Source organism: Pempheris klunzingeri, chromosome 5 (assembly GCF_042242105.1).
Source record: "Pempheris klunzingeri isolate RE-2024b chromosome 5, fPemKlu1.hap1, whole genome shotgun sequence".
Classification (NCBI taxonomy): Eukaryota; Metazoa; Chordata; class Actinopteri; order Acropomatiformes; family Pempheridae; genus Pempheris; species Pempheris klunzingeri.
In genome coordinates, this window is record NC_092016.1 from 28,906,264 (window position 1) to 28,922,211 (window position 15,948).

The 15,948-nt window shown below is 43.7% G+C and overlaps 2 protein-coding genes across 3 annotated transcripts; one reads left to right on the forward strand and one right to left on the reverse strand.

The window, feature by feature from the left end:
• Positions 1-55: 55 nt before the first annotated feature.
• spata2l (spermatogenesis associated 2-like) lies at positions 56-5,293 on the reverse strand. 2 transcript variants are annotated; one of them, XM_070830779.1, is made up of 4 exons: positions 5,209-5,293; positions 3,166-3,550; positions 2,577-2,870; positions 56-1,710 (listed from the first exon to the last, which is right to left on the reverse strand). In XM_070830779.1, exons 2-4 carry the CDS (start codon positions 3,541-3,543, stop codon positions 685-687), a joined length of 1,698 nt encoding a protein of 565 aa, XP_070686880.1. In that variant the 5' UTR covers positions 3,544-3,550; positions 5,209-5,293; the 3' UTR covers positions 56-684. The 2 variants fall into 2 exon arrangements, with proteins under 2 accessions (XP_070686880.1, XP_070686881.1); XM_070830780.1 differs by lacking the exon at positions 5,209-5,293 and adding an exon at positions 4,847-4,874.
• A 545-nt stretch (positions 5,294-5,838) lies between these two features.
• LOC139201049 (peroxisomal trans-2-enoyl-CoA reductase) lies at positions 5,839-10,272 on the forward strand. Its single transcript, XM_070830263.1, has 6 exons — positions 5,839-5,973; positions 6,976-7,083; positions 7,787-7,926; positions 8,087-8,183; positions 8,995-9,119; positions 9,864-10,272. Exons 1-6 carry the CDS (start codon positions 5,889-5,891, stop codon positions 10,038-10,040), a joined length of 732 nt encoding a protein of 243 aa, XP_070686364.1. The 5' UTR covers positions 5,839-5,888; the 3' UTR covers positions 10,041-10,272.
• Positions 10,273-15,948: the final 5,676 nt, after the last annotated feature.

Here is a 15,948-nt window from a genome sequence, read left to right on the forward strand (position 1 = left end):
CTAAACTGAATACTTATGTTTCAGACTTACTTGAACAAAATAAGCAATTCAAATGTCAAAGAAATGTTCAAAGAAATTGTAATGACTTTTTTTTTTTTACAAATTTCAGACATTTTATCAACAAACTTCCTAATCAGTTCCTCCAGAGTTCATGACAGTAGCTGTTAGTTGCAGTCAAAGTTTTTACAGCAAATACATGTAAAAAGAAAAGATTTATGAAGAACACAAAAAGCTTGTTAGTTAATAATAATATATTAAATGTGATAACTGATTTTCCAGGTACTTTTTCAGTCAGTTAGTTTACCTGTATACCTAGACCACACACACACACACACAGTAATTTGCTCATGTATTATAAAACACATTTAACACAGACAAGTGGCACATTGACCCTTTTTACTCCAATGCGTGTAGGCAGCAAATGCAGATGAAACAGACTTCCATGTGCTTCAGACTGAAGTGGTCTACACATTACAGAAATACTGATGTTAAATATGGCACTAATATAAGTCCAAAAGGGGACCAAAGTAGAAAAACTGGAGAACATTAAATACACTGCTGTGTCAAGGCAACATTTGAATTTTCATTTATTGTACTGGATTTTCAATATATTCAGTTTCCAGTACATGGATTTAAGGCACAATTGTTGCTAGTTGTGCCTCATAATGGCATGTCTAATGCAAATCACACAGAGGATGATTGGTCAAAAGTTTGGCCGCAGGTGCATACAACAGGATTTCTATACCAACAGTCCCTACAATACTCATTTCCACAATATCTGCACAGAACAAGAGGATCTCTGGAGCATGACCTCCCGCAGGAGCACACTCCCAGTGGCTTGATCGTGTGGTAAGTTTGGCAGAAGTCTATCCCTCTGCAGGAGCCAGAGTGGAAGACGTTGCAACTGAGGCATAGGACCTGAGGGTCCAGCTGTGCGAGGTCACAGCAGTCGTGGTAGGTTATTGGATGCAGAGATGGAGTTACTGATTCATGGTCATCACACAGAACTAAGGAGGACATCGCTGCACTGCTGTTGCAGAGAGTTGGCGACGCACTCATACCACTCGCTCCGCGGCTTCCATCCTGCGGTGGCACTGCTCTTGATTCCTCCATCTCTTCTGTCATATTGTCATGGGATACCACATGGTGGCCCTCCGAGCGGCAATGCTCAAAAAAGGCACAGGTGATATCGTGCACGGCGTTGCATTCAATACAGAATTTAAGACCAAGGGGAGATTGGAGACAGCTGCACAAATCGTTGGCGTCAGCTTCACTCTTGCGAATCCCCACTGCTTCTACCTGCAGGCTGTGTGACTGTAAGTCCACTTTGTCAAACGCCGACTCCTCACAGGGTTGTCTGCTCCTCATGCTGGCTGACAAGCTCCCGGCAGTGTCTGATTCCAGTGGTGACATCTTGGTCAGCTGGCAGCTGAATGTAGAGATGCAGACCTGCTCTCTGGCGGACAGGGAGGTGGATGATGAGGACGAGGACGTTATTCCGTTGCTGTGTGCTGTGACAGCGGAGGGTGATGCACTGTTTTGAGTCACCCAAGTTAAAGAACGGGGACTCTCATCATCATTGACAGCCACCCTCTTCTGCCCCCCATTCATCTGCTCATCGGTGTAAAGATCCACCTCTAGTTCTCCATCAAACGGCTCCATCAGTGGCTGGCTGACCTCCAGCGTCTTCTTGGTGTTGTCCAGGGCGACCTGTTAAGATGCATGGACAATGAATCCCCGACATTTAAATCTATTTACTGTTCACTATTAGATCTAGCTGATGCAGTGTTTATCATGTTGAGCCTTCGTCAAACCATAAAGGGTATAAAGGCTGTGGCTCAGCGGTAGAGTGGGTCGTCCCTCAATCAGAAGGTCAGGGGTTCGATCCTATGGGTCAACATGTCGAAGTGTCCTTGGGCAAGACACTGAACCCCCTACTCCTGAAGCAGCTTCAGTGGGTGAATGAGGATGTGATGTAAAAGCACTTTGAGTAGTTGAAATAACTAGAAAGGTGCTGTACAAATACAGAGCATTTACCATTTGAGGTGGTGTAGCGTCAAACCTAAATCTTTTTTTTTTACTACTGACTAAATGTGTCCACAGCAGTGAGGATCTAAAACTGTACTTCGAGATGGCAGTAAGTGTCACATGGGGCTGACTGTTTTAGTGTGCAGTCAGTAAGACTTCTATCTGAAATAAACATCCATTACAGATCTGATATCATTTCAAAATGATAGCAGAATTACAGTATCAGCAGTGCTACTAGGTCAATTAAGCTGTAAGAGAAATAAGATTAAATAAGGTAGAACTTTTTTTATGTTCTGCCATCAAATTTCACAACAACGCATTATTTAGGATCTGTGGAAACTTTGGTATGAGAATGTCTTTGGGTGTGAGCAATGTCTGGCAGCACAGCTTGAGTTTGTAATGACTGACCCCCCAGCTGGGTTGGACAGGTGAATCACAAAGAGGGACTGCAAAAGAAGAAAGCATCCCGTTTCCAGACAAGGGGCGATAAAGCATTTCAGAATACAGACCTCTGATTGATTAATATTCAAAATACCAGGCAGACAAACCTGCAGACTGTTTCCCCTCTGCCTCTCCTTCACCACGCTCAGCTCCCACTGGACATCACCCCCGTGCTTCCCTAGGACTGTCAAAAGGAGGCGACACTCGCAGCGGGCCAGAAAGAAGGCACATGACAAGTGGAGGAGGTCATCCAGGGAGGTGGGACCGACTCTGGGTGCCTGGAGACGAAGCTGCTCGTGCCGAGACGTGCTAGGCTGGTATCCTAGCAGGCCAAACAGTTTCTTAATCTGCTGCATCGACATTACTGGTTTGATATAGTGGGTGAACACACCGGAGTACATCTGAGGCACAAAAGAAGAGAACGAAAGACTAATCAAAAAATGATGAAGCTGATCAGGGATTCACTAAAATCAAGTCATGATTTTGTCCTGAACTGTCGTGCAAAAAAGCTAAAGCACTGAGTGTCTGACGAGTTTATTCTTGTCAAAGTGGAGAAACTCCTGGATTTATTATTTAATTTCAAAAAGTGAGTAGCTGTAGAGTTAGCGGGATATTATGTTTAATGCTTTAAGAAGAAATTAATCGAACTCATCTAATTTAATACATGACTCCATTATTCCAGCTTTTTCAGCCAACCTTGACTACTTTGTACTCCTCCCTCCAGGGACCGAGGTAGAGGTTCAGGGCCGCCTGCTCCAGAACCTCAAAAGCTTTAGCCAGGCCTTGAAGCCCTCTTCTGGATCTGACTCGCTCAGCGGCGGCTGCTGCTGTTGCTGGTATGAATGCTGCTGCCGCTGCTGCTGCTGCTTTGAGCGACTCCTCCATCACCCTCAGTGGATCAAGACCCAGGCAGTGTGTCTCCTGAGCATCTCCGTCCATCAGCAGCCCCTCTACCTGCTTCCACAGCTGCTCATCTCTACACGCCAGGTTGGAGCCTCGTCCCACAATTTGCTGCTCCAAACTGTGATCATAGGCGGTCAACAGATCTCTGGCTCTCTGCCTGAGGAAGCTCATCTTTTCCCTTCAGGTGAGAGGGAGACAGAAGGACATTGAAACGAGGAATAAAACTATGGGATTTATTCTCCCCTTTGAAAGTATTGTATGTACTGAATTAATATTAAGCCATCACTAATCTAATCCAGTATTTTACAGTGTGCTTACTGATTGCTCAGTTTTTAAAGAAATACATCTTTCCCTAAATGAAAAGCAGGATGGTGATCAGCAGGAAACTTTTATGCAATTAATAGTTTGACCACTTTCCACCACATACAGAAAGCAATTTTACAATTCATGTAAAACTAAATGCAACAACTGAAACACACACACACAGAGCTGTAAGAGCCAGGCAGGCATGCTCACTTCAAGTTCAGAAATAAGTAAGTTAAGAACTTCTCGGATAAAAAGCAGTGCAACCAGATTCCACAGTGACCATAGTCACACATCACTGACTGCTTTGCTGGTGTAACCCACCCTATTCATTGCTAGGGGCTGCCAGAATTTGCCAGAACACCTTTTAGTACGGCAATAGTTAAATGGCTGCCAGGTGCCTTCAAGGACAAACTTGACCATTTGAGGAAAATGTAGCTCTATCTTATTATCTTTTTCTTCCAAATCCACGTGTGTATGTGTGTGTGTGTGTGTGTGTGTGTGTGTGTGTGTGTAGGCCCGTCGTGTTGTCTGTTCTGTGGTTGCTGTGTGCTTGGTGCATGCCTGTAAACATAAAGCAGCTCCTGTAAACATGCACATGGCACAAAGCACAAACTGCAGCGGTGCATGGCTTTCACGAAATTATGGCGATTTTGGGTGTCGTGGAAATTTCTCGCACGGGCGCAGCACAGGCTGGCGGAACTACGGACACTGGAAATAATAAATAGTGCAGAACACGTTCGCCATACTGTGTTTCCGAGCGGACTTACTTGTATTTCTAACCGAAAGTGAAACGTATGACACCTCAGCCGAAGTGAAAGAAAACAGTGTAAAAGGTCACAGCTAACTATACCAACGCGGTTATAACATTAAGTTAGCCAACAACTGCAAACAGGCCATTAGTCAATGTGTGTGACAGCAGTAATGGTTGTTTGAAGCTAGGTTTGATGTTAGCATTAGCTTAACCTTTGTCTACACTGACAGCTAGTGCTGCTAGGATACCTGTTTCGTTTTTGGTCTTTTTTTATTTACGAGAATTTCACACCAATTTATTCATAAAAATTAGCACATTTAAAACTCCCTGGCTTGTTACTAATATGGCTTTGACATAAAATACCACTGGAAAAGTTTACAGAAATGTGAGAGCTATTCTTCAAATCGGTTAACCTACCAACGAAGAGTCAACTTTTCGAATTGGGCCAGACTACTGTCCGCCAAACACTGTGGTGTATGCAGGGAAGACACAGGAAGTAATAGCACGTTTCCTCAGGAAAGTTCAAAATACATATAGAAAAGACTTTCATGTAGTTTTGGACATAAGCCGAATTACAGGTGGACTCTAATTGGTTTAGAACGTGTTGTGACTGGGGTTTTAAAAGGTATGGTCTTTTGTCGATACGTAAGGCAATATTAAATCAGTAAAATTACGAGAGAAAACTACTCGTGTCTGAGCTAAGCTAACGTCGCCTCGCAGCTAAAGTTACAGCTGAAAGTTTAATCAAAATACACGCGCTGGCTGACACACAAACTCACCTGCGTCTGGCACTTATTCAGATGTATATCAAAGAATCATGTAAAACATTTCCGGCTCCTCCGCCGCCGCGTCCCTGCAGCTGACGGCAGCTTTAAAGTAAACATTGTCACGTGGCCCGGATTTTCCCAGTTTCACTCGGGTGCGCGTGGTTGGTGTATCCGGGCGGCCCGAGGAAGAGGAGCTCAACTAGAAAGATGGCTTCAACTTAAAATGCTGGATCAAAACTGCATTGAGAAAATCCAGTTAAAGGTTTACTAGGTGAATGTTGTTGTGAAATGAATTGATAAAAGTACCAATTTGCCTGTGTGGCCTACTTTGCCCTCAACATGTTGTCCGAACCGCATCAACCACTAGATGGCGTCATTTCATACTTTAAGCGCACCGCTTGGAAAGCCTCCACGTTAACCGGCTCCTTGTAGTTATTGTCTGTTCTAATCAGCCAGTAAACACACACACACACACACACACACACACACACACACACAGTCCTGGGCTGCAGACAGCGGTGAGGCTCGTTTGGCGACCCGCAGGCGTGGCTTCAGTGACACTGGTAGAAGGGCGGACCTGAGCCGCCTCAGTTCACTTTAAAGCATCCTGGGTCGGCCAAGATGCTCCGTTGAAGTCAGCAGCTTCACTTGCAGCGGACTCAGTGTGGCATCCTCCATCAGCTGCAGCCAGAATGCCAAACTCGGACAGGGTCGTGTTAGCTCTGGGGGGAGCGGGCACTGTGGGCTCTGGCATAGTTAAAGCACTGCTGGACAAAGGTAAGCTGCTCAGGGGGCCACTGAGGAAAACCTGCTCTACTTCCTAAGAGAACATTTGGGGAAACTGCTCTCAATATATTCCTTAACACAGAGGAATGTTTTGCATTTTCTGTGTTAACTGACATCCAAGTTAATTTACGCACACATGTAGGATTTTAATGCAATCTTGATAAAGGCAGAATATACAGTTAATGAGTATCTTGTGTGTATTTTAGTAGTTAATGAGCATTTTCTGTATCTGAATTGTTAAATGTGTGGTTATTAATCCTATGTCTGGATAGTGAGCTAGTGGTTTTTTTATCATACCTTGGATTTTTCTGGTGGTTTGAAGTCCAAAACTTTCTGTCATGAATTGATCTCAGCTTTGGTTTTGGTTCAAAGTAGATGAGTGTAGCTTTGGTTTTGGTTATTTATTGGATTTGGGTTATTTAATGTGTTCCCCTGCCTCTGGACTATGCATGAACCAGTGATGGAGACATAGAAGGATAACTACGCTGGCCTTGGATTTACAATGCGTGTCCTTAGCTTTGCTGTTTGAACTGAGCAGAAAGTTACCATCTGCTGTTCTGTCACATTTATCCCTCCGATGACCTTGATAAACAGATTAGGACAATGTCGGCCTACAAGTGAATGTTAATTTCACATGAGAGGGATCAGACCCACTGAATCTGTATTAAAAGTGCTGCTTTTGTCTGTCTGCACTATAGATTAATGTTATGTGTGCCTGTGTGTGTGTGAGTGTCATGTATTACTCATGTTGGGGGGATATTAATCTGTACACACAGTCACATTGTGGTGGCTCGCCCTCCTTTTGTGGACAAAATGTAAGCCCCTGTAACGTAAATTACATTACATTACATTACATTTTAGGGTGAAGACTTGGCTTAATGGTTGACAAGTAGTAGGTATAATTATGATTAGGGAAGGTCTCTAGGAAGTGATGAATGTAAGTCTTTGTAACATCCTCAAAGGTGACCAAAATAAATGTGTGCATCTCTGAAGGTTTCAAAGTTGCAGTGATCTCCAGGGACAGCAGCCGGCTGGAGAGGCTGCGATCATTTGTCTCGCCCAACACGAGAGATAACCTTACCACTATAGTGGGGAATGTGGGTAAGTCAGGTTACATATCCTTTAATTCATGTTACCACTTTATCCATCCATCCATCCATCCAGTGAAGCCACCATACATGCAGCTGCACTGAAAAGAATCTCTGCAAAGTTTTTTACATCAACAAGTGCTGATTATTTTGCTGTTGTTAGAGCGTTGCAAACAATGGTAAGGTGGTGCTTTGAGCTAAATGCAGACATTAGAATGCTAACATGCTCACAGTGATAATTCTGACATCCCGATGTTTAGAAGGTGCGATGTCGACCACGTTCACATCTCAGTATCGTGTGTTAGCATGTTAGTATTTGCTTAATAGCACAAAAACACGACTTGCAGCTGAGGCTGATGGAAACGTTCTGAGTGTTGCAGGTGTTTGTCACAGGTGAACCTCCTCATTTTGACCAGATTGTGGTGCTGCATGAAAAGTCAGTTATTGTATTTCATCCTACAGGGGACGTGAATGTCTGTATGAACTGTAATGTCAATCCATCCAATAGTTGCTGACACATTTCAATCGGAACCGAGGTGCAAACCTGATGAGGTTAAATAATTAGATTACCAAAGTCAGTAGGAGTCATTTTTTAGGAACCATTAACATTAACATCATTATCAGCCTTTAAAACCTCACATCAGCCTAACCATAGTCTCCCGTACTGCTCTGGTTTGAAGGCCTTTGTACCTCCTGAACTCTCCTGTCTGTTCCAGGGTCAGAGGAGGGAGCAGAGCAGGCCAAGCAGGCCCTGCTGCAGGCGGTGGGGAAGGTGACAGACGTCGTCTCCTCTCTGGGCTTCAGCTGGTGGCAAGGAGGACCCCCGCACACCCAGTCTCTCAAGGACCTCCACTGGGTGAGCACACACACTCAGATACCAGACATCTGCCAGACCGATACATGAGACCGCCAGTAGTTTTAATAAGAATTAAGTAAGCATGCAATATTGTTGCTTTCCTCTGGTGCAAGAATGACCTTTTGATTATTTCACATTTCATCTCCTGTCAACCTTCCAGGTAATTGAGACATTACTTTTCAGCACATTTGTGTCCTGGAAGGCCTTCTTCCCCTTGGTGAGGGACGACTCCAACTTTACCTACACATTCATAACAGGTAACTCAGCCAGTTATTTCTGCTAATAGCACAGCCTCTGTCAAATGCTGCATGTGAGAAACTCTGAGAGAACTGAACACACTTGCTGTTTGCTTTCTCTTCACACAGAGGCCAAATAAAAAGGCTTTTGTAAAGAGAGAAGCCGTTCGTAGCCAATAGTAAAACAGGAGGCCAGAAAATCAAAGCAATGAGCTTAAAGACCCTAAACAGCTCAATAGAGCCGAGGAGACAGTTTCCTGTGGGTTCACCACTGTGAGTCACATGACACACAGTCAGGGGATCCATCGTTTTTATAGAAATCCTGATTATTTCAGCTTTAGAATTAGCATATTAAAGTTCTTCTTCATAACAGCATACATTTAAGTAATTTTATCATTTTCTGTGATAAAAAACAAGAACAAACCAGTTCATCACAGTTAATGTAAGATGATCACTGTCACATAGCCACTCTGTCCAGCTATGGACACACAGTGTATGTCTAATAACAAATCATTAAAACCTCCAACTCAAGTAAAAAAGGGAATTAAAAACCTAATTGTTTGTTTCTTTTGAATAAAACCAAAACAAAGAAAATAAATAATGAACTCAGCAGATCAAATGGGAGGCGGATGACATGATTTCAAATGAGGAAGAGGTGGTATAATATATAAACTCTTAAGTTGGATAGTTGCATTGACTGCTCTATGGTAGCCGATGACATAAAAGTGAGAGTTAGTGCAGATGCAGTGTCTTATCAGTTGGCTGTCGGTCCTGTGGCCTCGAAGGAAAGCCTGGCATTGATGAGGTAGCCCTCTGCTGATCTATGCCACAGGTGGAGCAGGTGAGAAGCTGCTGATGCCTGGTACGGGCTTCCTGACAGTGGGAGCTGCCAGCACCCTGGCCTTCTGCCAGGTACTACGAGAAGAGTACCCCGAGGTGCCATGCAAACTCAACCAGGTGAGATGTTAATGGGATTAAACAGCGAGACTTCAATTAACAAGGGCCTCAGTGTCGTAGCCTTGTCATGTTCATTTAGTTCTTCCCAGCTGAGATTGTAAAAGAAAGCCTTCAGATTGCGGCAAAGCCCTGTTCTTTTTCACACAGAGCGGCTTGAGGCTTTAAATAGAAAGTTCAGGCTTTGTTTAACATGGCAATTGTTAGATAATTGAAAATCACATAGATGTCACTTTGATATGGAACAGGCTGCATTTCTCACAACACTTTACGTCCAAATGAAATTCATTTGCATTTTTTTTTTGTTTGCCACATCATACAACCTCTGCTCTAGGAAAACACACGTTCTGTTTTCTCCTTTGAGGAAAAATCAGAATCCAATAGGGAGAAAAAATTCCAATTTCTGATATTTCCTCAAAAACCTATTTTTCTTCCTTTTGAAAATAAATAAAGCCGTTAACAATACGCTTAAGAACATGGGTGGCAAAAGTAAGAGATAGAGTGGAAGCATTTATGAAGAATGGATCTGGGAGAACGTTCATTGAGCTATTTACAGGGGAAGACAGAGGGAGGAAGAGACATGTACAGCATGGGGGGGGGGGGGGGGGGGAGACAATGGAAGGAGGACAAAGGTCCAGATCCAAACATCTGGGGTGAGACACTGACAGCCAGGGAGACAGAGGTGTCACAGGAGGGTCGATGGTCAAGCCTGAGTGAAAATCTTCCTTTATTGATTGGTCCTGGCAGATCAAGATCAACACAGGTGTAGCCACTCCAGAGCGCATGGCACCCGGCTACCTGAATCACCTGGACCTCGGTGAGGCTGTCGCCACACTTGTGGAAAGACGAAACACCTCCCACACCGTCTTCACCATCAACTGCCCCGCAGACTTAAAAACTGTCCTCCTGGAGAATAACCTTTAGACTTAGCAACCTTTGCTCCAGCTACACCTTGTTGTTACAGGGACATATCTACAGCTCCTCTGCTCGTGCCCCCGCTGAACTCTCCAGAAACACATTTACAGCGTCTTTCGGTGCATTTCTTCTCCTCTCCCATAATTCTGAACCCCATCCATGCACAACTTTATGTGAATATATATCATATTATATGTCTGCTGCCCATTCTCAGATCGTTGGCAACTGTTTTCTCTGCATGTGCTGTTATGTGACATGTCTGTAAAAGTATGTACAAGTATTATCACACACTTCTGTTCTGTCTTTCTTGTTGATGATACTCAATATGACACAGCAATCCGCTAAATATACTTGTTATAAAACTAGACGTCTACACTTCCAAACCGCTGGGCCGAGCAGGTGAAGGTTAATGGCACACTGAGTGGATAGAGGCTAGTTAGCCTAGTTCCTAGTTTTAACAACTGGACCAAAAAGAAGAGGTCGTTTGGTTGGAGATCATGTGATTGTGTATATCTACAAACCTAGAATTAAAGGATTCCGTGCCTGTTTTGTTCTGTATTAGAAAGCACCCACACATGTACAGGCTGGTTTACGACAACAGTCACCAGTCACATGCAAAACATGACAGATCTAAGAATGAAACAATAGAGCTGTTAGAAAAACATCAGATCCTGTCACCTCCGCTTTTAGACAATCTGACCTTCACTTTGTCGAAGCGTACCAACTCCTCATAGGCCAGGGTGCGTGTTACGCGTTACGCGCGTGTTCTATTTTTTCATCTCCACACACCTCATCGGGGGGGGGGGAATATCGCAAGACAATCTAACAAGCACTTCATTTGAAGCACACTGACCCCTTGTAGATGGTTCATGGTTCTGAATAGTAAGAGTCACTTGCATGGCATGATTAACACAATGTCAGAACCTGACTGATTAGGGATACAATGGGCACTCAGCATGACCTGGTCCACTTTAGCCTCTGTGTAAAGCTTTTATTAGGAAAAAAATGAAAGCTTAAATATGTAGCGTCCTGCTTTCAAATACACAATAAATAAGATATTGTGTACAGTATTGATCCTGTGTGTTCATTGCAGTGTTTGCTTGGATTTTTTTTTTTTTTAACAATGTCAGTAACAAGGTTCATTGTGTCCATGGGGAAACTGTAGCGCTGAAACAAAATGAATAAATAATAATGAAGAGCATCAAGGGTGATGTTTGGGACGGGGCAGGTTCGACAGATTTTACATCCCCCTAGCGTGACTGTATTGTTCACAACCACCAGCACCGACCCCCTATAATCCCCTTCACTGTATGCACGACCCGTTATTTGGAGCGGCAACAAGTTTGGAGGCCACAGCAGACTGCACCATCAGAGGGAGCAGTGTTGTATACTGTCCCGTTAATGTGTACACGCTCTGTAACACAAATTTAAATTTGTCAAGCCAATAAAGCTGACGGTTCTGAAGGTTTGGGCTACGTTTGGTCCCCAGGGACAAGTATAACTGGGATTGGGCAAGAAAGCAGAGTGGGGAAAGCGAGAGTAGTAGTAGTCGGGGAGCAGTCAGTCACAGTTTTTGTTTTGAACTTGTCAGCTGAGAGCTCAATTAGGCCAAATTATAATTAAATCGCAAGGGAACCCATTGGGCCCCACTTTCTCTTCCTCTCCATCTCCTCCCCCTTGTCCCTCTCTTTCTCTCTTGCTGAAAAGGACAAAAACGGTCAAATACACACACACAAACGGCCATGTTCACCCTCTGATGATGACTCATCTCATTCTAATAGGAAAAGAAAACTGGCTTTTGTTTAAGGGGAAACGAGGGGCCATGGTCTTCTAAACGAAACTCAATGGACTGAGGAGCAGTCAGAAAGGAATTGTGGCCAAACAGATTAAATGAAATGAGAGAAATTTGGGTAGGAACATGAGAGCGGTAGAGAAGTGGCGTTGGTCAAAAGAGTAATGTGGAATTGTCCCTCTGACAGCATGTAACAAACGTCGTGGCAATCTAAGCATGCCCACATTAACTTCCTGTTGTGCACAAACGATGGAGATCCTCTGACCTTTCCTCCAAAACCACCATCAAGTTGAATTTTGTTTTAGTCAATTATCTCAACTATGGGATGGATTGCCATTAAATTTGGTACAAACATCCCTGGTGACTCAAGTTTAATTACTACAACTGTGGGGTTCATCGGCTGACTGAAACATCTGCAAGAAAGCTTGCCACAACATTTCGCGCAGATGTTCATGGTTCCCAAACAACTTATCCTGCTGATTCTGGTGAGCCTGTGAACTGGTACTGATGGTACTTTGATGTGCATGTTCCCCTCAGGATGAACTACAATCAGTGTGGTGATCTCTTTCTCCATCAGCCAATGGATGTGCGTCTGTCCAAGGCTACAGCCTGTCCGTCCTTGGGAGCTGGATCTCTCCTTCACTGTGGTGCTCCCGGAGGTTTCTCTTTTCCCACTGGGTTTTTTGAGTTTTTCCTTCCCGAAGAAGGAGGGTCATAAAGGGCAGGTGATGCCTCGGACTGATCCACCGGACTGATCCATTGGCCTCATCGACTGTTGGACTCTTTATTAGATTGTTTGTTCGCTTACACTTCTTGTTTATTTCAGTGAACTTTGTAAAGCACTGTGAGACACTCTGTTGTGATATTGGGCTATACAAATAAAATTGAATTGAATTGAATTGAATTGAATTGAATTGAATCTGACTTTTTATCAAGTGCTGTCATCATGTCAAAATGACATGATCACCATGATCACCTGCTGAACTAATGATATTCCCCTCAGCCTCAGCTGTTGAACTTAGTGTTCAGCTAATTATGACTAAATGTTAGTAATAAGATGGTGACCATATTACACCTGCTAAACACCAGCACTGTCACTTCCTGATGTTAGCATTGAACTCAAAGCACTGCTGTGTCTCAGAGATGTTAGCATGCTTACGCTAGGAGTGACGCATCGTAAGTATTAGTGTAACAATCTAGGACCAAAGAAAACTTGCTGAGATTCAAATGTTAGGGAACCAACCAGGAACCTGCAATTCACTTTGTATAGATCCCATCTTTTAATTTAGAAATGAGAGCATAACCAGGATAAGGTTGATGAGAATGAAAAGTTGTATGCAGCAGTAGGGTTATCAGTAATCCTAGAATAATCAGGGTGCTTTCACAAACATGGCTTCACAGAGTGAATGCTTTTATTTTGTCAACGTAATATAGAGTAGGCGAAGAGGGATGAAGACGTCCCTGACAGTGCAGTGCTACCCCGTACTCGATGAGAATGTGGACATGAGGGCAATGAGAGAGGTGGAGCAGTTCACAGATGAGAAGTGGGTGTCAAATCGTTCCTCTGCTTTTGATTAAAAACTGGAGTGGCTGAGACAAGAGAGATCAAAAATTGAAACCAGATGGCAACACAAGCCATGATCTTGGCAGTATGGTGCTCTGCAGTTCGTGAGAGAGCAGCGGGACCTCACCAAAGCAGTGCTGAGGCACACCGCACACTCACTCGCCAGGCGACACCACAGGCCGCAGTTGGCCAGGCTGACTGATACACGCTGGTTTAGTTAGGAGAAGTTAAGTTTAGTTTAGAGAGGCAGGGCAGAGTGAAGGCAGGATATTGTGTGTGAGTGTGTGTGTGTGTGGTGAGATATCATCTTTCCCTGTCTGGAGAGTCAGTGGGAGTCATAGCATATTTAAAAAGGGGACAGGAGGGTGATCAGCCCATAAATCTGTCCATTTGGTTACAGCTGTCTGCAGACTTATTGCTTTTGAAACGATTGATATAGGCTTTCACACTCCAGAGGCCTGTGTTGTATCAGCGGCCAGCTTTGAGGTCAGGGAAACACAACAGAACTTTCAAGTCACGCTATCTCGTCCAGGGTGTGTCCCGCTGTGCTAACAGGACACTGCAGGAAAACACACTTGTAAACACTGATGTATGCCAGCATGTCACACAGAGCAACTCACTTCTAAACTAATTAGTTCAAAATGTGATTTTGTAAAGTGGTTTAAGGCCAGAGTGGGACAATATTTTACCACTGCTGCCATGTTTAAATGAGGACAAGAGCAAGGAGCACCCATTACTTTCACCATGATGCACATTTCTGTGAGGACAGAAAAATAAGAAAATATATACAGTATATATACGTTTTGACCTGGGCTGTTTGTTAATGTGGGGTTACTGGACTCACTCCACGGCGTTGCACCTTGTCTGCAGGATGTGGATGAGCAGGGGAAATGCAATCAGCATTAGAGCCAGGACATTTTGAATATATACAACATAATATACAATAAATATGAAGTCTCTCTGTATTCTCTCGTTATGAACTTATTAGATTATCCCTTGACATAAATCTTTACGTGATTTTTGGTAGATGACTTCAACGATAACTCCGCTGACGTGGAATACGCCCAGGGAACTCTGAGACCGTGGTTCAGTTACGGTGGCGACAACTCCAGTGAACTGGAAAGGGACAAATAGAACACACAGTGAGAGAGAAACAGAACATCCATGGAGAGAAAGAGCAGGAGAACGCAGCAAGAGGAGGATGACACGCTGGGTGGTGCGCTGGCTTCTGGTGGTGTTCTGACTGATTCGCAGTGGCATGTTGTTTTTTCTTCTGCTGCTATTCGGCCATGTGCCCATCACAGCCTCCCGCATCACCCAGGAATCACACCCACATAGACACCCTGGCAAAAAAAACACCAAAGAAAAACATGTCACGTTAGTTCTTGTTAGTGCTGGGTGTGTGTCAAGAGGCAGAGACTCAAGGGTTGATAACTTTCTCTCAATAAAGAGTGACATCTCATTGTACAACGTGCCTCTGTAGAAACTAAAATCTTCTGAATGTTTCTACTCAAGGTGTTAACAGTCACATCTGTGCCTTACCTCTATGACATTACAAAGTGTCTATTGTGAAAGTAGGAGTGTTTCATTTTTGTAGATGAACCAGTATTTACAATAGGAAGTATAATTTAATAGTTGTCTGTCTCACTAAACATTCTATTTTAAAAAGCAGCTTTAATTGCATGAAAAATTCCCACACTTTCATCACAGCCACTGTTTCTGTTACTATTGTGAGTTATTATCTATTACAAGTCATATCTTTCATTATTAGTCACATTATTCATTATTAGTCATTCAGCCTATTATCAGTGGTCCATCAGTATCAGTAATATAGTTGCCATTATTTTTGTTGTTGCTGCGCAACTATCTCTCCCTCTCTCCCCCTCCCTCTCTCTCTCCCACACCCAACACGGCCCCAGACAGAAAGCCACCCACGCCTGAGCTGAGTTTCCTCCTGTTACAGGGGAGTTTTCTCTTCCCTGTTGCTCGCAAAAGTGGGGCTTCTACATTCCTTCATTTTGAATTCCTGAATCGTTCCTTAAATCCTTAAGTAGAGTTTGGTCTTGGCTCTGTATGAAAACTGAATTGTCAATTGGCCCTATATGAATAAGGATCGATTGACTGATTGACTGCGGTTGCAACAGACTGAATGAAGATCGGCAACATCTTAAATGACCTGAGTTTCTTGAAATGTCCTTTCCTGGTCTCTGTGTCTCTGTGTTACATTTCCAGTCCAGTTTGTTGTCTAGGTGAAGTTCAGGGCATTTGTATGTTTCCACCACCTCCACCTACTCTTTCAGAGCAGAACAGTCCTTATTCTCCTTAAGTCTATGACCATCCTGTTGGTGTTGGTCATGTTCGGGAGTAGACAGTTCCTTCTGCACTGCACAGCAAAGCTAACCACCAGGTCCCTGTACTTCCACTCTTATCCACTTTATATATATTAAACAACCCATTCAGCTCAGTGGCCCTGTCCGAGCTTATGTTTCATCTCAGATTGCACCTCTCTGACCCCCTCTGCTTTAGGCGTCCTCACTCCTTGCTCTCCCTTAGACATAACA

What these genes read in the sequence shown, in the direction of transcription:
- spata2l (XM_070830779.1), bottom strand. Translation starts at nt 3,543, where the DNA reads ATGAGCTTCCTCAGGCAGAGAGCCAGAGATCTGTTGACCGCCTATGAT. An exon ending in AGGAGTACAAAGTAGTCAAG is followed by an intron (nt 2,871 to 3,165) that starts GTTGGCTGAAAA and finishes TTTGTGCCTCAG; the next exon opens with ATGTACTCCGGTGTGTTCAC. An exon ending in AGAGGGGAAACAGTCTGCAG is followed by an intron (nt 1,711 to 2,576) that starts GTTTGTCTGCCT and finishes GCATCTTAACAG; the next exon opens with GTCGCCCTGGACAACACCAA.
- LOC139201049 (XM_070830263.1), top strand. Translation starts at nt 5,889, where the DNA reads ATGCCAAACTCGGACAGGGTCGTGTTAGCTCTGGGGGGAGCGGGCACT. An exon ending in TACCTACACATTCATAACAG is followed by an intron (nt 8,184 to 8,994) that starts GTAACTCAGCCA and finishes TCTATGCCACAG; the next exon opens with GTGGAGCAGGTGAGAAGCTG. An exon ending in TGCCATGCAAACTCAACCAG is followed by an intron (nt 9,120 to 9,863) that starts GTGAGATGTTAA and finishes TGGTCCTGGCAG; the next exon opens with ATCAAGATCAACACAGGTGT.